The sequence below is a fragment of the Lemur catta genome, chromosome 3 (genome assembly GCF_020740605.2).
Source record: "Lemur catta isolate mLemCat1 chromosome 3, mLemCat1.pri, whole genome shotgun sequence".
Taxonomy (NCBI): Eukaryota; Metazoa; Chordata; class Mammalia; order Primates; family Lemuridae; genus Lemur; species Lemur catta.
Window position 1 is genome coordinate 58,493,013 of NC_059130.1, and position 27,052 is coordinate 58,520,064.

General features: G+C 35.8%; 2 protein-coding genes and 1 long non-coding RNA gene across 3 annotated transcripts in view; 1 reads left to right on the forward strand and 2 right to left on the reverse strand.

Moving 5' to 3' along the window:
- The window catches only part of CLCA1 (chloride channel accessory 1), a 36,585-nt gene extending 28,295 nt beyond the window's left edge, over positions 1 to 8,290 (reverse strand). The window contains exons 1-4 of the mRNA XM_045547604.1: positions 8,114 to 8,290; positions 4,021 to 4,161; positions 3,717 to 3,864; positions 1,035 to 1,140 (exon numbers count right to left, since the gene is read on the reverse strand). Of these exons, the coding sequence (XP_045403560.1) occupies positions 1,035 to 1,140; positions 3,717 to 3,864; positions 4,021 to 4,161; positions 8,114 to 8,275 (557 nt within the window). The 5' untranslated portion in view covers positions 8,276 to 8,290. The remainder of the gene's footprint in view (positions 1 to 1,034; positions 1,141 to 3,716; positions 3,865 to 4,020; positions 4,162 to 8,113) is intronic.
- Positions 1 to 27,052, forward strand: part of LOC123635448 — a 96,919-nt gene that overhangs the window by 37,414 nt on the left and 32,453 nt on the right. The gene's annotated exons all lie outside the window — the stretch shown is intronic.
- Positions 25,546 to 27,052, reverse strand: part of LOC123635445 (calcium-activated chloride channel regulator 2) — a 30,363-nt gene continuing 28,856 nt past the window's right edge. The window contains exon 14 of the mRNA XM_045547603.1: positions 25,546 to 27,033. Coding sequence (XP_045403559.1) covers positions 26,591 to 27,033 — 443 coding nt within the window. The 3' untranslated portion in view covers positions 25,546 to 26,590. The remainder of the gene's footprint in view (positions 27,034 to 27,052) is intronic.

Genomic DNA, 27,052 nt, shown 5'->3' on the forward strand with positions numbered 1-27,052 from the left:
CAAGACAATAAATGAACCAAAGCTAAGTGTATCTCCTTAAGAAGCCATCAAGCAAGCAAGACTGGAACTCCAGAAATGGAGACGGTGTTGTACTAACTTCTATTCTTTAAAAAGAGGCTGTTGTCTTTTAACTCAGGAATAAATGTATAATTTCATCAAGTTTCTTTTGAGAATCTATTGGAATAATCATTTATTTTTCTTCTTGATGTACTATATTAACTAATTACTTAATATTACAACATTTTTAGATTTCTGGAAGACATCTTACTTGGCCTTAGTGTGTTTGCTATTACCTTAATTCTGCCAGATGTAATTTATTATTCTTTTATTTAAAATCTTTGCATCCATCTTTTTAGAGAGCTGAATCTACAGATTTTTTTTTCGTTCCATCTGTCAAGCTTTAATATTTGAATTATGCTAACTCTTTAAAATAAACTGGAAAGTTCCCTGTCGCTTATGTTTGTACTAAAGCAGTTTACACACACTGAAACTGATGGCTGCAAGAATGTGCCCATAAGATCATGGCAGCCAAGAGTACTTTCCAAGTGTTTGGTTTGATTTCTACTGACACCACACAGGGTTTAATTCAAACTGGCAGGAGGTTTTGTTTTGTTTTAATATTTCTATCATTTTTCAGATAAGTTCCACAGTCCCTCCCAGGCCATGCATACTGACAAAGTCCACAGATACCATTCCGTCCTCAAGGCACTGAAGAGCCCCATTAGGTCTGCTTATGTCATTGATTTTGGCACAGGATGATGGACACTGAACATAGCACTTGTAGATTCGTTATAGTTGGTACACTTAGAAAAAAGAGGCAAATGATTTCTAGCTGCAGAGTGGAGAGTTCAATTAATTGAAGCACTTGTAAAGTAAGCAAAAGCAGTAGTTTTATGAAAATGTGGAAAAAGGCACTAAGAGAATGAATTAGAGATAGAAAAGACAGGAGACTGATACTTTTAAAGTAATCAATTCAAGAAAAAATTGGTTCAGTTTAAAGTAATCGGGGAAAAGTTAAATCAAAATATACATACTTCACTGCTTTGTTTTTTCCATTGGATAAGTAGAATTTCTGGTCATTATTGTATTCATCAAATACTCCCCATCGCAGATGAGACCATTCATGGACAAATACCCTACCTTTGAGAAAATATTTTAAACATCCAATTACAATAAGAATGGCAAAATTACCTTCTCACTTTGGGAGAGAGCAATTCTTCAGAACAGTTAATATGCTTTGCTATGTTAAGTTTTTAGAAAAGTAAAGACTTAATTTCCTTAGAACGATCTAATATGACAACTGTTCATTTCTATAAAATATAAATACTTATTTTGGCTCATCAAATGTTAATCAGACTCCTTGTAAGTGCCAGGCAGTTAATCATACAAAGATGAAACAACTGCTCTGCCCTCATGAGATAGCCCATGGTCTAGTGGAGGACATGCATGATCAGGTAACCAAAATACATAGTGAGGGAGCATAATGGTGGAGGTCAGGTCTGCTATGGGAGCAGAGGCATTCACAGAGCAGCCAGGGAAGCATCCCAGTAGGTCCTTCTCCCTCATAGCTCGTATCTGATCAACCTTAAGGCCTGCCCACTCCACCTCTGCCTTTTTGCTTTGATCCATTCCAGTCTCATTGCTGCTTACTCCTGACTTACTAATAGCCACCTGACTGGCCTCCATGCCTCCAGCCTCAAGGGCTCTTCTGTGGTGCTCAGGGTTAAGTCCAACTTCTCAACCTGATGTACAAGGTCCCTGATGATTCAGGCTCTGCTCCTTTCTGCAGCCTTATTTCTTGCTGTTCTCTACCCACCTCCAAAACCCTATAATCATGATGAATTCCTGAACTCCTTTACTTTCTAGTCCACACCATATTCTTGTTCATCTCTGGTCCTTTTTACATATTTTTCGTTTGCTTGAAATACCTTCTCCCTATCTCTGCTTGGGTAACTCCTATTTGTCTTTCAAAATCAAGCTTTTATTCACCTAGAAGCCTCCCCTGACATCCTTAGACTAGGCCAGGTACTCCTTTGTACTTTCATTATCTCCCATTAGCCACTTATCATGTTATATTGTCGTTGCTGCTTACTTGCCAGTATCCCACACTAGACACTTGTGTCCATGAGGACAGATGATATGACTTCTTCATTGTCATATCTGGGCACATAGTGTCTAGAACTTAACAGACACTCAGTGATATTTGTTAAATTAGGATGAAATCTCTAACTATGTACAGCTTAGTTTTTCTGGAATGTAAATTTCAAGATAGGCTGAATTTGGACGGTTATATGAAGGGGGCTTACTAAGGAAACTTTAATATCCCACACTAGGGATTTGCCTTTATTCTGTAGGTGCTGAGAAAACAACTGATGGTCTCTTAAAGGTAAGAAAAGATTAGGAGGGAGCAGGAGTGGAGTCACAGTACAGAAAGGGAGACATAAAGGAATGACATTATATATGATCATGATGGCTGGAGTGCACTCAGGAGTGGGACAGGGTAGTTAGTCAAATCAATTCAGCACATATTTATTTAGCCCTATGTTGGGAATTTTCTGTTTCTATTATGGAGGTGAAATGCAGTGTTATAGAATAACAGAGAGGTAGGTTTGACACCTCTTTCTGATACAGTTTTTAATTGCTCTCTGGTTGTATTTGGGTATGGGGCGTGGAGGTGATAGGGCTCTTTTGTTTGCTTGTTTTCTCTGTCTTGTGTGTTTAAATAAAGAAAATCAATCTGGTTCTGAAGGATCCAAATCTTTTTTTGAGATAAAGAATTCTAATACTATTTACCAACTAATCACATTTGATTATACTTGGAAAGTACATTTTATATATACACCATTGTTTTTAATATTTCCTCCCAAGATTGCTATATATAGCTCATATAGAAATGATAGAGTTTATTTTGTGAAGGAAGACTGTATTTTTTCTTTAGTTACAGGTTTTTTGAGAGTGGAATTGCAAGGATATCCTGTTTGTTACTCAAAGTGTGGTATCAACATCACCTAGGAGCTTGTTAAAAAAAAGATTCTTTTTTCCCCATTCATTTTTTATTTGTATATATTCATAGGGTACAAGTGTAATTTGCTACATTGATATATTGCATTGTGGTGAAGTCAGAGCCTTCAGTCCACACATCACTGTACCCACCAAGCAGCCTACCATTGTCTACTCTCCTCCCACTTCCCCTTCGAGTTTCCATTGTCCATCGTTCCACACTGGAAGAATGCAGATTCTTGAGTCCCACCCTGCACCTACTGAATCAGAACCTGCATTTTAAAAGATCCACTTATAATTTGAATGAGCATAAAAATCTGAGAACACTGTACATATTCGCCATCTGGTTGCTACTACATGAACTGCAGGCAGGAATTTTAATTCATTCAGTTGAGTCCCATTACAGATCCATAGAAACCTAGTAATATATATTAAACTATTTTACAGTTATAACATGGTACTATAGTAACATAAAAATTTAAAAATACTATATTTACACAGGTATTCAAAATAAGAAATTAAATTTCTAGCTGAGAAATTCTAGCTAGAAATTCTAAATAAAATGCATATTCTAAGTAAAAAAATGCTACATTAGTTTATTTATAATAGTTTATTTGGATTAATATGTGTTTATTCACAAAGATAATGCTATTGTTGATCCACCTTTAACATAAAACAGTTAAATTTTATGAGAAATATACTGGGATATTTCATACCTTGTGGTCCGTATTGAGCCAACTTTTTTCCTGCTAAGAAGTCAGGAGTGAAATAAATCCTTTCCCCCTTTTCTCCACACTTGCCCATCTGCTCAGTGTAGGGGTCATCATTACCTGGAAGATCAGGTTCAGCAACCACAACATCAGCCTGGAATTTAAGGAAAAGTTTTTATCATCACAAAATTTCAGCAAATGAATTAACCTTATTAATGTTAAAGCAATTGCATTTGATTCTAGAGTATTTTGATTTAAAAAATCTGGGTTACTGAAGAAAACTGAATTTGAAAGAACTTGATATGCTCACATTTTTGAAGGTCTCAAGTTTTGGTCTCACATAGTCAGGTTTTGTGTTCCACTTTTCAGGAATCAAAATGGCAACATTTTTGAAATAAAATCGTTTTCCTGTAGCTTCAAACAGGTATGGAGATGCCTGTGTCACCATGTCCTTAGAAGAAAAAAAAAAAAACCATACATAACAATTATGACTGAAAATAGATTAAATTACCAATCATTCAAATTTACCTCTGCATTGCACATTTTCAAAGACCAGTTATTTATGAAGATGGGAAGGGGAAATGTGGAAATACTTTGTAACAATAATAGCTAAACTTTTTAAGCATTTACTACATACTCTGCGTCACAGAGTAATGGTTAACAATGCAAAATCTAGAGGCAGACACTAATCCTGGCTTCACCACTTGTGGGACGGTAGGCAATTTCTAATTCCGAACCTCAGTTTCCCCATTTATAAAATGGAAAATATTATAGTGATCAGCTGATAAGGTTGTGGCTAAGCACAAAGAAGGTCAAACATGAGATGCACTAGGAACAATGCTTACTTAGAAACAATGTAAGTGCTTATTCAATGCTAGCTAAAAAAAAATCGGTTATTAGTTTCATTTCTTTTGATCCTTTGAGGATCAATAAACCTTGGAGGAGAAACTAAGAATTAGAATTAAAATGAAAGAGTGATAAATTATACATTGCCTCTTCAGATCCCCTGAGATGCATTATGACAAGATAGTAGAGAGAGTGTTAGAAGATATTGTTACTAGAAAAGGGACATTGGGTTTGTTAGGACTGAAAGTCACTGGCCTCAAAAGTGAGTGTAAACAGAGGAAAGAAGAGGGTTGAAGACTGACCCTGGGGAGAGGGGCTGGAATTAGAAGTGAGAAAATAAAAAGCCTCAGAAAGACCAGTCAGTACCTGTGAAGGAAATCAAAAGCCATGGGTGGGATGAGTGTGTTGTGGGAAGGAGGGCATGATCATCGGGGTCAAACACTGCTGAACAATCACTTAATATGAGGGCTAAGAACTGATCAAAGGATTTGGCAACATGGGGGAGCCATTTTAGCAGAAGGGAGACAATAGCATCATAAGAGTAGATTCAAGGGAGTGGGAGGCAAGGAAGTGCAAACAGTGAATGCAGACAAACAAGTCAAGTTTTTCTATAAATTAAAGGGGAATGGAGAAATGAGGCAACAGCTAGAAGAGGAATTCAGGACAAGAAAGTTTTGTTTGTTGGTTTATTTTAATGGAAACTATTATATTTCTATGCTCATGGAAAAAAACTGATAATGCAAAAGAAAAAAAGGAATAATTGCAAGATAAAAGTCCTTTCTGGAACAGACCAGAGTGACCAAACCCCAGTGCCTAGTGGAGTTGGCCTTAGGAGCAGAAACTGTTCATCATTTTATAGGGAAGCAGTACTTGGATATTGGTGAGGGAGTAAATCCTGTTCTGCCACTTCCTAACTGGGATAAACTTGGGGAATTTATTTTATTTCTTTGAGCCTCTATTCCCCCTTTCGGATAGTGATGATAATGGTTTTCTAGCTAATTGTTTAAAAAATGTTCTTAATGATTTGCATTTTCCTCTTCCAAAACACCAGATTTTTAACAATCACTAGAATAGTTTAACATTGTGTCATTTTGGTGAGTCAAGATCACCAAAAAGTTGAAAAGCAGGTGTAAAACTTCATATGTGAGAGTATTATATTACAATTTGACTTGTGAAATGTGAATTTTCAATGTTTCCAAGGACGAATAAGCAGCACGAAATGCTCATCTTCCATGTTCTAGTAGAAACAATACTAAGAGATCTTTGTTTTGGCATCTGTTCCAGATTTTGAGAAGGTGACCTCATATCCAAATTCAAATAGACATTTAAATTCTCAGGCTGAGAAAAGGTTGGGGTGACAGCTTATAGGACGGGCTAGAAATTTCTTAAGGACAGGGATAGTATATTGTTCACCACTGGACTCCTATTACTTGACATAATGTAGATGCTCTGTACATATTTGTTAAAGGAATGAACAAATGAATGGATGAATGAAGTGGTTTGAGTAAGGGGCAAACTGTAGAGCAGTGCCTGGGCTCCCTGCATTGAGGAGACTCTAAAATATTTCCATTGTGAATCTTCTTGTGTGTGCGTGTGCATGTGTGTGTGTTGGGGGTGGAGTGAGAGAGAGAGAGAGAGAGAGAGTGAACACTTCTCCCCAACTATCCCTCCCTCCTCCTGTTAAGTGTACTCTCACTGCTTGTATAACTAATAGTGGCAAGAGTGCAGTGGATGGAACAGTGCCATCCACCAGTCTCGTGGTGGTGAAATGTTGGCGACTGTCCCGCTAAAGTATAATAACTATTTAAAAAGCTGACTCAGAGTCACCAATGGGAGAGTCTCCTCTCCGACAGAAGCTTGTTGGAGCAGAGTGAGGGATAACTGGGAAAGGTGGCCAAGCCTACAGTGAAGTCCCTCAACTCTGTAGATCTGGAACAGCAAATAGGGAGGAACTCACTTTTATCAACTACACAGGGAATCTGAGCATTCTATTACACTTAACTCTTTAAATGTTCTTGTTGCAGAGAAGGACGTGGTGGAAGCCAACTTATCTCACACCTAATTCATTTATGACTCATACTAGAAAGCTGATTTAATAATTGAGGTGAGAAGTTCATACTGCAGGAGGAAAACTCCCAGAGACAATGAGCACTTTGCAAAGCTCTAAGCGTCATATACTGTAGATAGAAATTACCATTAGAAATAAAGCGTCTGTGTTCTCCTTCCCGCATGTTGCTGAACCCCACTGTTTAGCCAGAGACAGAAACCCACTGGTCACATTTTTGCTGATGCCACTTCCAAATTTAGAGACAGTCAAAAACTCACTCAAGGTTTTTGATTATTGAGAGATTTCAAAAGGTCTGAATTTCCTTTTTATCAAAGACAGTTTGATAGTTGAGTTAAATAGGTAAGCTTTATCGCGGGTGGTACCCTCCCCTCCATTCCCCACCTCCTCCTGCTGCAATTCTCTAGCCACAATCTCCTGGCAGGGAGAGATGGTTTTTTCTCCAAACCCTGTGGTTTTTCTGTATTTGCCTCTGCTTAGAGCAAGGAATCTTTAGGGAAGACCTCTGGGCCTTGTACTATTAACTTTCCATCCAGAGAGATCAAAAGAGGACTGGTGACTGATGACTATATCCACCATTTATTGAGCTCTCACTATCTACCAGGCACTATGCGTGCATTTTTAAAAATTTTTTTTTTTTTTAAGTTTTGAGATCATTTTAGACTAATGGAAGACATGCAAAAAATTGTGCAGCATTCTTATATACTCTTCACCCAGCTTCCCCTTATCTTCCTGCCCTGTTAAATTTGATCTTCACAAAATCCTATGAAGGGGATACTTATTATTTCCATTTTCCAGACTGGTACTCTTACTCATTACACAGTACTGCCTCTTGATGTGCTACAGTCAGATTGCAGGGTAGTCTTTTATAAGGCATTGCCCTTATTTTTAGCTGTCTGCTGTTATGCAAGACCTTCTCTAATCCTTCCACCTGACAACAGTTTAGATGCCTCTGCCAGGACAGGAAGTCTTCTTGCCTTCTCTTCTCCCACAGGAAAGGTAACAAGAGATCCCTGATAGGATTCATTGAATTGGAGCTGATAAAATGCAGGCTTTGCTCCCATCCATAGGGTCAGAGTTGTTCTTAAATCAGATTTACATCCTGGGCTCCTATTAAGGATCACAAGGAAAGGGCTTAGAACTAGGAGAATAAAAGAGAGTCTGATATGTGCCAATGGTAAAATCAGGTAAGGAATTGACCTCTGTGCATCCCACAATATCTGCCAAATGTAGTTGACTCAGGCTTACTGTAAAACTAAATAATTTTCAGTGAAATAATCCTCAGCAGTAAACTCTGAGTTATGTGTGTTGCATTTATTATCTCATCCCTCACAAGAATCCTAATGATTATTATTTCCATTTGACAGATGAAGAAATTGACACTCAGACATAAAAATAACTTGCCAGTGTCATGCAGCTGGAATGAGAGAACTTGTGTTCTATCTTAATGCTTCAATAAAAAAAGCAAGGATGATTACTATTTTGAACTTACCTTTATTTGTTGAATAAGTGTTTCATCTTCTGGCACACTTGGGTCAATTGCAATGATAATGCCTTCATAGCCATTATTGTTCAGCTCAATGAGTGAATTGCTCAGGGCCCCTTTGAGAAAGTGAAGAATCAAGATGAAAACAGAACTCTTGAACGATCCCATTGCTGTACATCTCCCTTAGAGTTCTCTCTTTGGAAAATGTTGGTTATGGAGATGTCTTTATATACCACTATATATATGAAAATATAGGCACACATTTTCCCAACTTATCACAGGTGGTTTATCCCAGGTCTTTGACCCTTTGACCTAAATTTTTTTCATTATTGCTTTTGTCTTCAATGTGAGAAAGATAACTATAGCCTAGTCTCAAATTGTGTACTTTTAAATGTTTCTATTTAAAAGGAGTGTTTGTCTTGCCTTCAGCTGTACCAGATGCTACAGTAAGGGTGGGGAGCCAGATCCGGTTCCCTGGAAGCACTCACAGGTGACAAGCAGCTTGACCATCAACATATTTGTTTACTTCTTACAAATGTTTGCCCAGCCAGTGACACTGACTCACCCAAGGCCACCCTCCAACACCTTCCTGCTCAGCAGAGTCCTGACTATTTTGCATATTGAATAAGCATTCTTTAAGTGTAAGCCAAATATCCAGTTATCCCTCATGATGGTCCTTATTTTGATCCTCATCAACCTTGACATAACCTCATACCTCATTGTGCTCCCCCCTTAGACAATCCACTTGCACCAAAAGCATTAGCAAGAAAAATAGATACTATTGAATATTTTGTAATGGAGAAGAAAGATAAAATTTATGTCTCACTTTGAAAAATAACCTCCTTCAAGTTTCCTCATCAGACCTCTGCTTTCTCTATTGCACAGCTCCTACCAGTCAATGAATTCAAAATAACAACATTAAATTATTTTACAGAAACTAAATGTCATTCAGAACATCAATTATGGACTGTCAGATGCTGCATAGATTCTTTTAAACTTGCCAGACCTCAGGTGAAAACTCAAATTGGCCCACCACTTTCCTGTACTCAGATTACTTAAAATATCCACTTGTCCCTAACTTCATTTGGTCTTCAGAGGGTGGTAAACATCAATTTCATCTTTTCTGAGCCTTTTCTTTGACATTGATTCATAAAAATTAAATTAGTACTTATTGCTAACATAATTTTAAGTGAATTAAAGCAATTAAAAGTGAAGCATTGAAATAGAGTGGAAATACTCAGCTATAAAGTGGTTGTCCAGATGATCCAAAATATGCTTTTACATAAAAATATGTAGACATTTATTATACATACAAAATTTAAAAAATTAGATTAACAAATATCTCAGAGCCCCCAAAAGTTAATTTATGAGTCTTTGCTTGGGTTCCCTTGAAAACAGAGCCTAAACAAGTTTATGTGCTAATGATTTATTTGAACGTTTAATTCCAGAGCAGTGAGAATAAAGGAAGGGGGAGATGCATCAGGGAAGGCTGGAAGGCAAGGAAAGAAGTGTTACTAAACCAGCAAATGCCACACAGCCTGCAGGTGCACCTGCATTGTCATGTGGAATGTCTTCTAAGGGGCTATACAAAGGAGCTATGACTTGGAGCAGTACATTGGAGAGAAGAAGGGAAAGTGGCTCCTTCTCATCTCCTGCAGGTGATCAACTCCCTTAGACTTCCTGGCTGTGTCATTCAGCCCCTCCAGAAGTTGCTTGTGTAACAGAGGTAAAGGTGGGTGGGACACGGGAAGAGAAGGAAATGTTTTACAGTCGTTTCTCTAAAATCCCCACCCTTTCTGGGAATTAAAACCCGCATTCCCTCCCGACGCCACTAATAAAAGGGGCAGGAAAATGTTCTTTGCTATTTGCTTTCTAGTATCTTAAACCACAGAAGGTGGCTCAACAGAATTGTGATGTCACCAGAGATAAGGTCCACTGAAACCACCAATTAGAAATAACAATAGCCTGAAGCCATGACATGTGACATTGGTCAAACAGACCCAAGCCCAAATGCCACCCCGCCCTTTTAACAAGCCCTGTATTTCTGCTTAAAGCCAGGATGACAAAATTTTAATAAGTAGATTAACATCTTTAAGATGCTAGTCCACTGCCCTCATTATTTGCCAGCAAATTAATAAACTTCTCTTTCCTTTTCCTCAAACCACTTGTCCTGGGTCTTTGTTCTCACTAATTTGGCCTTGGAAACTAGTACCGAACTTTTGGTAACACTTGGAGAGAGAGACCCTATGCCTTGTGGTATGTGAGGAGCAAGGGATCCCAAAATGTACCAGGTTGACCACAGGCAGTGGAACTATTTGGGCCTGCAAGGACTGGAGCAAGTGACTGAGGGTCCAGTAGACAGATGGGACCAAGAAAATCCAAGGAGGTTCAATAAGATAAATCCAATACAGTACACTCTTTGAACTGCTCAGATTAATATTCTTTCATCATATCTAGATTAGCTCCAACATTATAATGTAGGGTTTGCACTTTTTTGTGAGTGCAAACTCTCACTTCTGCCCTGAGAAAAGGTACAATTCTAATCATTCATAGAATCTCCTCCAAAGTGGTAGCCAATCACAAGCTCTTAAAATATGTAAGGCAAGAGAGTTTATTGAAATAAATTGCAGTGGCTGCTGCTACAGCTGGTCTCAAGGCAATTATAGGTGTTTATTATCTCCCCCCTTCTTTACCTATTTCCCTCACTTTTAGCTGGCACTTTGGCTGATCTGTGTTGTTTGTTTTCCTGTTGGGATTATCCTACCCGTCATCCCTGGGTGGGTCCTTCAGTTGCCCTGCCCTCATGAGGTTGTCGCTTGCTTCAGTTGTCTAGGACAGGGGTCACCTGGTGCAACTAACTCAATTTTGGCACCTCCCTAGATTTGTTCAGCCCTGCCTGCTGGTTGGGTCTTGGCTTCTTGCTCAATGGAGAGTCCTGGCCACTGCCATAGTTCACCCATGTCCTAATACCACTGTTTCTTCTTAGCTTCCCCCAGGAAGAGGGCTAGTTTAGCATGGCCTCCACTGTGCAGGCTATACTGGTAGCTCCACTCTCTCTGGTGCCCAAGTCCAGCCTGAACAGATGCACTGAGGCTTTGGGTCAGAGAAAGCACTGTACCATGACACCTGGGATCTGGCTTTGTTGGAGGCAGCACGATGGGCCAAATAATACAAACCAGAGGTGCAGGGAGTTAACACCCTTAGGGACAATCTTTCACCAAAGATGTAGAATATTTTCAGTGTTCTAGAAGTCTTTTTTATGTTCCCTCCCAGTCAAAACCTCCTAAAAGATACTCATTATTCTGACTTTTATTGCCACATGGGTTATTTTGCCTATTTTTGAACTTCATATAAACAGGAATATACAGTTCATAATCTTATGTCTGGCTACTGTGACATAACATTTTCTATATGAAATTCAGCCATATTGTTGCATGTAGCAATGATATGTTCTTTTTCCATTTTATTTCATTGTAAAAATATATCACATCTTACCATCTGCAGTTCATGAACATGTGGATTATTTTCAGTTTGGGGTTATTATGAATGCCATACGTGTAAGCATTGATTTCAGTTGAAGACATATCAAGAGTGGAATTTCTGGGTGACAGAGATACATATATCAAGTGACAAAGATTCTCTCCTTTAACCAAAACTTTAGCCAGGATCTTGAGCCCTTTCTGACTAGGCCTGACCTTGGGCTTCCCTCTCTGTCCTTGTAGAACCCTGTTTGAGCAAGAGTCCTGCTAAACCAGTTTAGGGGAAATCCCCACCATTGGTATCTGACCACCCTCAATATCTTATCACCTGGCCTGCCTTCAGCAATAATCCTCTCAAGTCGGTTTAGCCAGATATCCCTTATCTTTGCTGTTTCATTTTGGTAATTTTCTGTCCATTGACCCCATCCTTCTTGGTTATAAATTCTCACTTACCCTCTTTGGAACTGTAGTTAATACATTCTCTCTCCCCCTCCTGCAAGACCCTGTTGCAGTGGTCCCTCTACCTATTGCCATGCTCCCTGACCCCTGTGCCATCTTTAACAAGTATCTGGATAACTTTTTTCTTTAAACTAGCTTTAATTGATCTCCCAAACACTTTTTAAAGTGGTTGTTCAAGTTGTTCCAGATTTCTACCAGTGCATAGTACTGTCATTGTAATTTTATCTCAGGAGTGAAGTCATATTGTTCTGTGGCTTTGATTTGCATTTTCCCTGATGACTAACATTGTTAAGCACCTTTTTTGTATACTTATTGGTCATTTGGATATCCTCTTTTGTGAAGTGCCTGTTCAAATCTTTTTGTCCAATTTTTAATTGTCTTTTTCATATTGATTTATGAAAGTTTTTTGTATGTTATGGTTATTGAGTCTTTTGTTACATATATGTATTGCAAATATCTTTATCCAGTTTGTGCTTTGCCTTAAGGGTAAACTTGGATGAACAGAGGTTTTTAATTTTAGTAGAGACCAATTTAATCTTTTATGTTAGTGTTTTTGTATCATATTTAAGATAGCTTTTCCAAGTTCATAAAGATATTATACAATATTCTATTCTACAAGGCTTATTGTTTTACCTTTAACATTTAGGTATACAATCTATCTCAAATTATTTTTTGTGTATAGTGTGAAGTAAGATTCAAAGTTCTTGTTTTGTTTTGTTTTTCTCTATGGATAGCCAATAGGTCCAGACCGTTTATTGAAAAGACCATAATTTCTCCCACTTGTCACCAAAAGTTCAGTACTTGTCCCCAAGGCTGGATCAGTGAGAATGAAGAACGAAGACAAGTGGTTTGAGGAAAATGAAAGAGAAGTTTATCAATTTGCCAGCAAATTAGGAGGGCAATGGCCTAGCATCTCAAAGACTGACATCCTGACTTTAAGCAGAAATACAGGGCTTCTTAAACAGAGGGGTTTGGGTGTAACCTGACCAGTGTCACAGGTTGTGACTTCGGGCTCCTGTTGTTTAACTATAACTGGTGGTTTCAGTACACCTTATCTCCAGTGACTATGATTCTGCGACCCTCGTCTGGACAATTCTGTTGAGCCATCTCCTGTGGTTTTAGACACTAGAAAACAAACAGCAAAGAACAGTTTTCCGCCCCTTTGTTTACTGACTTGCAGTTGTGCTTTTCTTGTGGATGAGGTGACTGCAGATGTGATTCTGAACTCTCTGTTCTGTTCCCTATTCCATGGTCTATGTGACCAGCCTCTCAAAAACTTACTGTCTTAATTATTGCGGCACTGTTATAGTATAAGCACTCCAGATTTGTTTTAATCAAGATTATTCTGGCTATTTTGGGTGCATTTCAATATAAAATTTAGAATCACCTTATCAATTTGACAAAAACAATCTGCTGGGTTTCAAAGGAGTGAATTGAATTTATAAATCAGTTTTGGGAGAATTGACATCTTTATAATATTGAGTCTTTCAATCTATGGAGACAGTATATCTCTTCATTTTAAGTTTTAATTAATTTGTCTCAACTGTGATTTATAGTTTTTAGGGTAGAGTTCTTGTGAATCTTTCATTAGATTTATTCTTAGGGGTTTTTTGGTGCCATTCTAAATAATATTTTTATAAAATATCATTTTCTAATTGTTTATTACTGGCATATAGAAATGTAATAGATTTTTATGTGTTGACCTTAAATTTAGTGATCTTGCTAAATTTACTTATTTCTAGTATTTGCAGATTATTTTGTATTTTATATGTATATAATCTTGTTATCTCTGAATAACAACATATTTACTTCTTCCTTTCCAATCTTATATTTTTTATTTTGCTTCCCTCTCTTATTGCACAAGCTAGGATGTCCAGTGCAATGTTGAATACAGGTGGAGAGAAAGGATATCTCTTTTGTTTTTCCCAATCTCAGAAAGAAAAGCATTCTAAAGCATTTTATATTTTGCCATTAAGTATACTATTATCTAGAAATATTTTGTAGATACCTTCACTAGATTAAGAAAATCTTCTATTCCTAGTTTTCTGCAGTTTTATTTTCTAAATCATGAATAAGTATTGAATTTTATCAAATGCTTTTTATAAATCTATTAAGATGATTATAAAATTTTTCTTATTTATTCTGGTAATGTGGTTAGTTACATTGACTGATTTCTCAATGTTAAATCACTCTTACATTCCTAGAATAAATCCTAGTTGATCATGACATAGCATCCTTTTCCATTTGCTAACATTCTATTTAGGATTTTTGCATTTATGTTCATAGGAGAGATAGATATGCTTTTATTTTGCTGTAATGTCCTTTCTGGGTATTGGTATAAAGGATATTCTGGCCTCATAAAACGAGTCGAGAAGTGTTTTTTCTTTTTCTATTCTCTGTAACAGTTATTATAGGACTGAGACTATTTTTAGTTCCTTAAATTTATTCCTAACTATTGCTTTAGTTTCATCACGTATGTTTTGATATACCATATTTTAATTATTTTTCAGGTCCAAATATTTTCTAATTTTCATTGTGAGTTCTTTTTTAACATGAGTTAATATATAGAAATGTGTTGCTTAATTTCCAGACACTTGGGTATTCTCTAGTTATTATTGATTTCTAATTTAATTTCACTGTAGTCAGAAAAAAAATATTTGAAGATTTAAATCCTTTGAAATTTGCTGAAACTTGCATTTTGTCTCAGCTTATAATCTATTTTGGTAAAATGTTCCATGTGCATTTAAGACAAATGTGTATTTTACAGTTATTGGATATAGTGTTCTAAATATGTCAATTAGGCTAATGTAGTTAATTATGTTATTCAAATCTCTATTTTTATCAATGTCTTGTCTGAGAGAGGTGTGTTAAAATCTCGAATTGTGATTGTGGATTTCTCTCTCTTTTTTTTTAGTTCTGTTAACTTTTGCTTTAAATGTGTATGTGTGTAAAGCTATGTTATTTGGTGCATGCATATTTGTTAGAACCGGTTCCCTGTTCGGCCCCAGGAACAGAATGGCAGAGTCCAAGGCTGCAAAAGGTAAAGGAGTTTATTGGCTGGCTCGAGCCAGGGTCCAAGTCCCAGAGCACCAACGCAGTGGTCTCTTTATGAACTAGGACCCCGCCCAGGGGTAAAAACTAAGCTTTTATGCTTTTCAGTAGGTTACATATGCTGTGCACACCATTCCCCCTCCCCCCTTAGTTCATTTGCTCCTTCAAAGGTGGCTTGATCGAGTTGTCTCCTGATTGGTTGGCTCCAAGGTGTTCCACGTCCCAATACTTTTCCAGTTGTTTTGCAGAGTCATTGGGCGGGAAGAGGAGGACCCATCCCAGGAACTCGTGACTTAGGCCCATCCGTCTTGGGGAAACCGAAACTTAGGCCTGTGTCAGGAGATTCAGCCTGTCATGGAGTCACTCCTGCTCCCCCTTCTGCCCTTCATATTAAGTATTTTTATAAAATTATCATTACATAATGTCTTTTTTATTTCCAGTAATACCTCTTGTACCACTTCAGCCTCACCCCCCATTTTGTTACCCTCTTTAGTAAATGCTAATGAGACCATGAGAAAAAAAGCATTCACAAATTATTGATGGGAGAAAAATTGGTACAAATGTTTTAGAGGGCAATATTCATAAAAATTTAAGTTTGTGTATCTTTCACATAGCAATTCCACTCATAGGTATTTACCCTACGGACATACACAGGTGCACAAGATTACATGTGCTAGGGATAAACTCACACAGGTGCACAAGATTATATGCACAGGGGTGTTCCATAAAGCCCACATTATAATAGCAAAAAACTGAATTACCCAAATGTCTATTAATAAAGGAATAAAGAAGTAAGCTTATTAATTTAACATTATTTTATCACATTTTAAACATCTATACTTTTTACAATAGCATGTACTACTTTTATAACTGAAATAAATTTATAAATAAAAATACTGGACTAAAGGCTATTACTTTGAAATCCCAACATTAACATAAGAATGGTAAACCCTATCTTCTCTACTCTTAATTTCTATTCTTTCTTTTTCTTTACTCTTCTATTTCACTCTGTTCTTTATCTTTTATATTTTTTATTTTCTTGTTTCTTCTTTCCTATGTAGATTGTAAAGTAAGGTCATGCCAATTTAAAAAATATTCCTTTTGGATGTTTATTGACTTATGTTTGCTTCTGTTTCACAGAGCCAGGGAGACAGAAAGTAATTGCCCACTGTACTGGATAGCTTCCTCCTTCCTGTTCCCTTGAGGCAATTGTTCTGAGAAAGCAGGTTTTTGATAAGACTCAGCAGCCTGTAGCTGAGAGGGAGTGGGAGATAAAAATTGGCCACCATCTGGGTCACTCTCCACACATCCCAGGAACCACCTTGCTGATAAGAGCTATCCATTCCAAGGGCTGGAGGGATTTATGAAGGGAGGCATGTCTTTTGACCTTGAGGACAAGCTCTAATTGCCTCCATGTATATGTGTCTGTGCCCTTGAATGCGTCTCTCTCTATTATCAGGTACTCTGTGATCCTAACTTTCATGTCTTAGTTTGTCACTCTTTTTGTGCTTTTCCAACTGCCTATGATACACACACAAGAAATCATATTTTTTTTCTTTCAGAGTCCACTACTCATCTGACTTCCCCTCTGCCTCTATTCCCTGTATTTTGCATTCACAGATCTTAACATATAATGTAGCATCCACCCAACTTTGTATATATCTTATCTTTATTTTTTCATCAGTTAGATTTTCTACCAGGCTTATAAATCCAATCCTCCATTATGGACCATCTTCATTTTATTTTTAAATTTATTTTTTCTTCTTTTTTGTCTTCTAACTTCATTTAAATCTGGTTCACAGTTTTGTCCTCTTTTTTTCCCTCAGTAAGGCCATTTTTTCTTATATTCATGTATCTAATATCCTTATGAATGACCTCTTTTCCTCACTCTAAAGAAGGGTTTCTCAATCTCAGCACTACGGACATTTTTGGATGAATAATTCTTTGCTGTGGGTGCTGTACTCTGCATTGCAGCGCATTTAGCAGCATCCCTGGCCTCTGCCCTAGATGCCCTCCCCTAGTTGTGATAGAAAAAAAAATGCCTACAGACATTGCCAAATGTCTCCTGGGAGGGCAAAATTACCCTTGGTTGAAAACTATTGCTATAAAGCTTGCTAACAGGTATAGCTACAATAAATTCATTCATATTGTTTCTTTTGATGTAAAGTTTACATACAATAATAATGTACAGATCAAGTGTGCACAGATAAATGAGTTTTGATAATGCATAGTCACATGTAGCCACCATTTCCATCAGTACGTACAACATCTTCATTGCTCCAGCAACCTCCCTTATACCCCTTCCAGTCATCTTACCCGTTTTTGCTCTAAAACAACAAGTGTTATGATCTATATCCAGAAATTAGTATTGTTCTTAAATTTCTTAAAAATGGAATCATACAGTGTGTTCTTTTTTGAGTCTAACTTCTTTTTGTGAACATAATGCTTTTAAAATTCATGTATGTTGTTGCATGTATCAGCCGTTTGTTCCTTTCTGTTACAGTGAGTGGTATTTCATTGTGAACTTATATAAACATCAAATTTGTTTTATCTATTCTGTTAATAGAAACTTGGTTATTTCCAGTTTGGGGCTATTAGGAATAAAGTAGCTATGATTTTTTAAGCAGGTATTATTGTGTATATATGTTTCCATCTCTCTTGGAGTGGAATTGTTGGGTAGTTAAAGGTTAGATATATGTATAACTTTTTAAAAACTGCCAAGCAGTATTCCAAAGTAGTTGCACACTCACCAGTGTAGGATAGTTCTAATTGTTCCACAGCCTTGCTGACATTTGTTATTGCCAATCTTTGTAATTTCTAATAGGTGTAAAGAGGTATTTTATGATGCTTATAATTTTTAATTTATTGATGACCAATAGTGTTGATTACCTTTTTATGTGATTTTTGGCTATTTATTTATCTTTTTTGTCAAGTGTCTGTTCAAGTCTTTTGCCCATTTTTATTGGGTTCTTAGTATTTTTACTAAAATTTATGAAGTTTTTATATATTCTAGATATGATTTCTTTGTCAGATATATATGTTGTAAATATTTTCTCCCACTCTGTGGCTTGCTGTTTCATTTATTAATGGTGCCTTTTGATGAGCTCAAATATTTAGTTATGATGAAGTCCATCATAACTTTTATGCTTAGTGTTTTCTCTATTCTAAGAAATTTTTCTACATTATAGTTGTAAAGATAATATATTTTTAAAGAGTTTTATATCTTAGTTCTTATATTTATGATTCACCAGGAGTTCATATTTTTATAACAATAAAATTGTTTTCCTAAATATAGATCTAATTTTTCCAACATCATTTATTAAAAGTAAGTCTTTTTTTACCCATTAAATTGCTTCTCCCCATTGATTTACCATGCTTTTGTAGAAAATCTACTAACCGTATATATGTGAATCTATTTCTGGATTCTATATTCTGTTCCATTGATCTATTTGTCTGTCTTTGTACCAATGCCACACTGCCTTAATCACTATAGGTTTATAGTAAATTGTTAAATCAGGTTATAAGTTCTGTAACTTTGCTTTCCTTTTACAAGAGTGTTTGGGCTATCCTAGATCTTTTGTATTTTCATATGTATTTTAAAAAATTTGTAAATTTTTACAAATCCTGCTGAGGTTTTAATTGGTATCACACTGGTTCTATAAATCCATCTGAGATGACTTCCCATCTTAAGAATTTAGCGTTTTCCAATCCATGGATATGGTTTACCTCTCCATTTATTTAGGCCTTCTTTAATTTCATTTTGCAGTGTTTTGTAGTTTTCAGTGTAGAGGTCTTGTATATTTTTAGTCAACTTTTTCTCCAAGTAGTTTTTTTCCTTGTGTTTTGATGCTATGCTATTGTAAGTAGTATACTTTTCTAATTTCATTTTTGAAATGTTTATTGCTAATGTAAAAAAATAAATGGTCTTGTATATATTGACTTTGCATTCTAAAACCTGCTATATTTACTTATAAGTCCAAATATATGTTATATGTGTGTATGTCTAATTCTTAGGAGTATGTACACAGTCATGTAAGCTGTAATTAACATTAGTTTTATCACTTCTTTTCCAATATTCACCTTATATTTATTTTTCTTGCCTTATGATACTAGCTAGGAGGGGAGTGAATATTCTTGTGCAGTTCTCAATCTTGGGAAAAATATATATATAATATTTCATCATTAAATATGTTAGCTATAGTTTTGTTTTTTTTTTTTGAGACAGAGTCTCGCTTTGTTGCCCGGCTAGAGTGAGTGCTGTGGCGTCAGCCTAGCTCACAGCAACCTCAAACTCCTGGGCTTAAGCGATCCTACTGCCTCAGCCTCCCGAGTAGCTGGGACTACAGGCATGCACCACCATGCCCAGCTAATTTTATATATATATATATATTTTTTTTTTAGTTGGCCAGATAATTTCTTTCTATTTTTAGTAGAGATGGGGTCTGGCTCTTGCTCAGGCTGGTCTCGAACTCCTGACCTTGAGCGATCCACCCGCCTTGGCCTCCCAGAGTGCTAGGATTACAGGCGTGAGCCACTGCGCTCGGCCAACTATAGTGTTTTATGTGTATGCTTTATTAGAGTGAGAGTTCTCTTTTACATTTGTTATACAGGAATTTTTTTCCTCAATAAGAATGAAATCTTGTGCAATGCATTTTATGCATTGATAGAGATAATATGATATTTCTTCTTTATTCTGTTAACATAATGAGTTACTCTGGTTGACTTTTAAAAATAATTTTGCATTTCTGGGTTGAATCCCACATGATATATTGTGAGATTAATAACATTAATATATTTGTGTATATGACTTCTAATACTTTCTATATTTGTGAGGGATATTTTTTGAATATTATTTTCTTGTCAGTTTATGTTACCAAAATTATGTTAGTCTCATAAAATTATGTGGAAAATGTTCTCTTCTCCTCTATTTTCTAAAATTGTTTATTTAATATGGTTATTACTTTTTCCTTAAATATTTGACAACATTCATGTGTGATGCCAACTGTAGCCTAAGATTTCTTTATGAAGAGGGTTTTAGTTACAAAATTAATTTCTTGAATAGATGTCAGGCCTACTCAGATTATTGATTTCTTTTTGCATCATTTGGCAAGGTTGTGTTTTTCAAGTTTGTTCATTTGCTTGAGCTGTCAAATAGTATAAGTTGTTCCTAATATCCCCTTATTACCCTTTTATTGTCTGTGGGATCTATAGTAAGTGCTGTATTCTTCTTCATTTCTAATATTGCTTATTTTTGTTTTCTCTCTTTTTTCCTTAATCAGTCTTATGAAGTTTGTAAACTTATTAATCTTTTCATGTACCAATTTTTAGCTTTGTTTTTTTTCTATTTAATAAATTTCTGCTCTTGTCTTTTTAATTTCTTTTCTACTAATTTGGATTCAGTTTGCTCTTATTTTTCTAGCTTCTTCAAGTGCAAGTTTGAATTTATGATTTTGTTAATTAAAACATTTTAATTAAGAAATGTTTAAACATTTAAAACAATTAAGTTTCCTTCTAATTGATTTGACTGCATCCCACAAATTTTGGTATGTTGTGTTTTAATTACCATTTGGTTTGGAATACCTCCTAATTTCCCTTGTAATTTCTTCCTTGACCCATAAGTTTAAAAGTGTGTTGCTTAATTTCAAAATATTTGGATGTTTTTTAGAATTTTCAAAATTTATAACTCTGTTCCATTGTAGTCAGAGAATATTCTCTGTAGAGTTTCATTCCATTGCAATTTATTGAGATATGTTTTGTGGCCTACCACATGGTCTAATTTGGTGAACATGAGCCCTGTTACATGAACACTTAAAAAGAATGTTCTAGTTGGTTGAGGTGTTTTATAAATGTCAAGAGATCAAGTTGATTGATGTTCAAATATTATCCATTCTTGAGTTTTTTATGTCTACTTGTTCTACAATTATTAACAGTGAAACATTAAAATTTCCAAGTTTAATTGTGGATTTGTTTGTTTCCCCCTTCAGTTCTGGGAATTTTTGTTTCTGGGATTTTGAAGCTCTATCATTAGGTTCATGTACATTTATGGTCATTATATCTTCTTGATGGATTTTTTTATCATCATGAAATTACCCTCTCTTTTTTTCCTTTCTGAAGGTCTAGTTTGTCTTATAGTAACATAGCAACACCAGTTTTCTTATGCTTATTGCTTGCATGTTATATCATTTTTGATCTTTTTGTTTTAAACCTCTGTGTTTTTATATTTAAAATGCATTTATTATAAATTGCATATAGTTGGGTCTTGCTTTTCTTATCAGGTATGAAAATCTCTGCTTTTTAGTTGTGATGTTTAATCCATTTATATTTAATATAATTATCAATTTAGCTGGTTTTAAGTCTTACATCTTGGCATTTGCTTTCTGTTATTTCCCTCTGTCCTTTGTTTCTTTATTGCTCCTATCTTCTTTTGGACTAACTGGGTAGTTTTAGTGTTCCATTTTATCACATTCATTAGGTTTTTAGGCATACCATTCTCTATTTTTAATGGATACTAAACAGGTTACAACATGCATCCTTAATTTATCCTAGTCTACCCTGAATTAATATTATACCACTTTATGTGTAATGTAATTATCTTTCAAGAGTATAATTCCATTTGTTACCTTCTTGGTCATTCTGTTTTTATTGGCATATATCTTACTTGTTTATATTATTAATATCACAATATATTGTTATTTTTGCTATAGTTAATTGTTTTTTAAAGAAGTGGATAAGGCAAACCATCAGCATATCATATTTACCTACCTATTTGTAATTTTAGTAATCTTTCTTTGATCCTGTAGATCTGCGTTTCCATCAGACATCATTTTCCTTTAGCCTAAATAAATTCCTTTGGTATTTTTTGCTGGCAAAAATTAGCTTTTACTTATTTGCCTTCATTTTAAAAGATATTTTTGCTTGATACAGTTTGATGTTGATAGATTTTTCTTTTGGCACTTTAAGAAGTCTTTTTATCATCTTGTGGCCTCAATTGCTTCTGGTGAGTCACTCACCATTATCAATGATATGCCTAGGTGTTTTCTTTGTATAGATCCTATTTTAGGTTCATTTGAACAACTTAGATCTATGGATTGATTTAAACTAATCAAATTTGGAATGTTGTCAGCCAATATTTCATTTAATATATTATGCCCCCTGTTATCTCTTCTTTAATTCTGGGACCCATTTACATGTACGTTAGTAGTCTTGATATTGTCCCACAGGTCATTTTTGCTCTTTCACGATTTAAAACAAACTGTTTCAGTTTGGATGTTTTCTATTTTCCTGTCTTCAGATAATCTAATCCTTTCTTCTGTAGTACCAATGTATTGTTAACTCATTACAAAAAAAATTTCATATATTGTATTTTTCAATTTTAGGATTCCCACTGCTTAAGAGTTTCCACATCTTTCCAGAAATTCCTCCTCTATTCATCATTTATGTCCATCTTTTCCGATAGTTTCTTTATCATATTTATAAGTTATTATAAACTATGTCTTCTAATTCCAAATCTGGTTGATTTTTGGATCTTCCATTTTGGGGAGAATTTCCTGCTTGTTGGCATGTCTAGTAATTTATTATATATTGGATGATATGTTGTGGAGATTCTCCTCTGAGTAATGTTCTAGTGGTAGTTAAATTAGTGATGAATCATCTTGATTCAGTGGAGACTTGGTTTTAGGCTTTGTCAGAGCCAATGAATTTTGCTTCTGCCCCCTTAGTTCTAGAGCATAACTCTTAATCTGGGACGTGATCCTTATTTCTACTATGGATCTTCTAGAGTTTTAATGGAAACCCAAGCTGCTTACTAGCCCCTCTAACATAGGTGGGGTTGAACCTTAAACTCATTCTCCCCAGAACTGGGCAGTTGTTGAAATCTCTCTTCAGTTCTGGTTAGCCTCTCAGCCCTAGATTCCTTTGCAGTTTAGGATTCACCCAAGGATTGTGAGGTTGCAGATTTGAGGACTTTCCTCTTTGTGGTTGCATGGATTTCCTTCCTCAATTTTCAACTTCTGTGACACCAGATCTCTTACTTCTGGATTGCCAACCAGGTAAGATAGCTGTTTTCCACTTGAGTTTATGCAGATGTTCTGAGCAAACTGGGGAGAGCCTTCAGGGAAAAATCTGGTTAAATATGGATATCACTTAGATTTCTTCCCCCTTTTTAAGGGTCATAGCTCCTCCAGTGTCTGCCTGCTTTTGTCAGGGTCCAGTGCTTAAAGAATTGTGCTTTATCTTTTTTCCAGTTATAATTATTATCACCAAGAGGATTAATTTGATATGAGCAACTCAACCATCAGTGCTATCAGATTTGTCACATTGTTTTAAATCAATGATATATCTAGAGATCGATTCTTCTAAGAATAATTATACTGTAACAAAAGATAAAGTATATAAAATAAAATATTTTTGTAGGCTTTCTGGTATTAACATGCAACTACAAAAATATTTTTGGGGCAGTCAATAGTGCCCACATAAACAGCAACCTGCTCAGTACATAGGCTTCATCAATAGCCTTTAAAAATCCCCCATCCCCTACTTTGTGTCCCTCTTATTGAGATTTAATCTTCCTCTACTATCCCTAAAAGAACAGGGCAAAAATTAGAGAGGTAACCATTTGATCCAGCAATCCCATTATTGGGCATCTACCCAAAAGAACAAAGGACGTTCTATAACAAAGACATCTGCACCCGAATGTTTATAGCAGCACAATTCACAATTGCAAAGATGTAGAAACAACCCAAGTGCCCATCAATACATGAGGGGATTAATAAAATGTAGTATGTGTATACCATGGAGTACTACTCAGCTATAAGAAACAATGGTGATATAGCACCTCTTATATTTTCCCGGATAGAGCTGGAACCCATTCTACTAAGTGAAGTATCCCAAGAATGGAAAAATAAGCACCACATGTACTCACCATCAAATTAGTTTCACTGATCATCACCTAAGAGCACATTTAGGAATAACATTAATCGGGTGTCAGACAGATGTGGGGGGGAGGGGATGGGTGTATACATACATAATGAGTGCGATGCGCACTGTCTAGGGGATGGACATGCTTGAAGCTCTGATTCAGGGAGGGGGGGCGGCAAGGGCAATATATGTAACCTAAACTTTTGTACCCCCATAATATGCTGAAGTAAAAAAAAAAATCTAAAAAAAAAAATTAGAGAGTTAACATTCTCTTCAATTTCCAGAACAAATTTCCATCTACTGTATAACAATGACTATTCTGGCATTTAAAGATAACAATATCTGCCTATATTGCCCTCAATCCATAGACTTTTCTTCTCTCTCTCAGGTAACTATGCATCTGGCCCAGAATTTTCCTCCTCATGCAATCTCAGGTCAAAACTTCAATGATAACACTGTTTATATGGTATTCCAGAAGCAACCAGTGCTTCATAGTTCCTCATTCTATTTGGTCCAGTTCTTCTGTTTCTATTTTTTATCATTTATTCAGGATCAACAGGGCCTTTACAATGACTCTGTTCTATCTATTGCTGGGATCTCTAAATCTATTATTTTTCTACATTTACCACATCTTTCTTGTTGTCTGATGTTTTCACTCCTTACAGCCACTGAATATTGTTTACCCTACCCACTTCATGACATCAGCCTTTCTACCATGTTATATTTGTTTGTTACTTCAATGCATTTAGAATCCTTAGTTTTGTCTCCTACACTTCACTAATTTCTGGACGTAAATCCATTTATTCCATTCCTAAATTTATAAAACGGAAAACAACAGTAATAAAACCCCACCAAGTTTCTTTAAAGCTATATCTGCTTTTCTGCTAATTGATCTTGAAAGAGTTAAATATCTCTAGGTAGAATCCCTGGCATCCACACCTTCTTAAATAGACAGGAGTGGTCTTAGAACATGGCTCTACTTCTGTGTAGTTTTGCCATTAATCAGCATAGAACTTTGAATTACTCACTGAACCCTCCATTTTCCTGTCTGCAAAATGAGGAAAATATTTGAGGACTTGAAACCCACCACACCCTGTCTCTGTATTCCACTAGCCAAGATTGAAACTAAAGAGTAGCAAATTCCAGGCTAACAGGTATAATTGCAACAGGGGAAGGAGGGACTGACTGACTGCCAAGCTAGGAACAGGGCTCCAAGGGTCTTGAAGTTCCCAACTGCAAAAATTTAGGCACTGTGAGACTTAGAAGGTAACAGACCAGACATGGGCTGTGGCATAAAGTACAGGGAGGTGTCCTGGTTCGGAAGATTTTATGTTTTTTTTTCTGCCCAGCACTGCTCTGAGTCTCTCACTTGGAACTTCATGCTGTCTCTTTCTTCCTGTCCCAATTCCCCACATTTGCCTCTCCACCACCCCAAAACATAATCTAATTTTTATTCTCAATTGGCTCTGGTTATAAAACTTAGATCTATTGCATATTATTACTTGTATTTATTCAATAAAATTTTAAGCTCTCTAATTTAAAAAGCAAATGATTCTATTGTTTAATAATCTTTAAAAAAATAAGAGGAAGTAAAATTAGATGAAAGATGCTTTTTATTTCCTTATGACCTGTCTCATCCCCTGCCCTTGGTAAATAGCTCTTGATGGAGAAAAGATTCTAGACTCCTATTTAATCAAAGAACAGAACTAGCTGACCATTTCCAAAGGTCAGTCTCTCCTATTTGACTTCTTCTTTGGTTGAAATTGAATAAAACTGTTTGGTCTATGTATGTACTAAAATAAGCTCAGAACACTGTCTTTCATTCCCTACTTAAAGCCTTATGAGAGCTATAACTATTTTCATCTAATAATACCCAAGGCAATAACTTGGAAAGCTGTTTTGATGGGAGTAGAAATTTATAAACAATAAATTCAATAGACTTTTGTTACAAAACCAGTTTGAAAGGACAAGGATAATACCCACATTTTAAGGTTATCTCTTACAGCGAAAAAGATCTTTGAGCGCTAGTGGTGGATTTGATCTGTAGTATATTTAACCAAATGGCAAGAGGTAAAGAACTTTATGACAGGAGATTCATACATAAAGTGCAGCTTGATCTTCAGCTGTAAACAAGCAACCTGTTCTGTACAGATAAGGAGAAATGGAAAATTAATCGAAGCAACTAAATGATTGCTTCAATTACTTCATATGGACAGTTATACTGCATAATTCAGATCTAACCCCCTTTTCTCTACTAGGGGCTGTTTTTTCACTTCAATAAAATAAGCTTTTCTTGACTCTGACTCAACTTTGCCCTTGCCTTGCCTTTAAAGACATTACTTTGAAGAATAATTTATTATTTTTCCGTAGCCAAAGGCAAGGAGTTTTCTAATCCCCCCCCAAAATGAGTATTATAAAAGAATTTTTTGTTTATTTACTATGTCAAAATCTGATCTGTATTATAAAATACCCAATGCATTTTAGTACAGTTTTGACGTTAATTTGACTTTGTTGGTATAATTTGCAAAGTGCAAAGGCCACAGGTCTTACTAAGGAGGAAAGTATTCTATACATTTGTTCATAGCAATTTTCTTCTATTCTCTTTCTTGTCTGCTCTCTTTTTCCTATTTACAGTACAGTGTGTTCCAACTATAATAAGGCAAATGATTCCTATCAAACCCATTACTGTTAAAACTCCTTTCAATATTAGATAATCTCTGGCAGGTACAGGAGCAGAATTTGGGGGGATAAACAGAGATGTCTGGGCAATGTTAGATACAGCAGACTTTAAGGAATTACTATCCACTGCTCGTATTGCCACATAAACTCTGTGGCTTTCTTGTGTCTCTCCATTGGGTTGATGTTCAGGTCCATTTGTGAAAAGTTTGGGTGAGAATGTAAATATCTCTCTGGTGCCAGCTTCCTGAGGATTTAGATTTGACGTATTCACCAAAATAGCATTGTTAAAGTCATCTTGAATATTCTGTAGATTTTTACTCATTCTTATTTCATAGCTTGTAGCTGAAATTTAAAAAATATA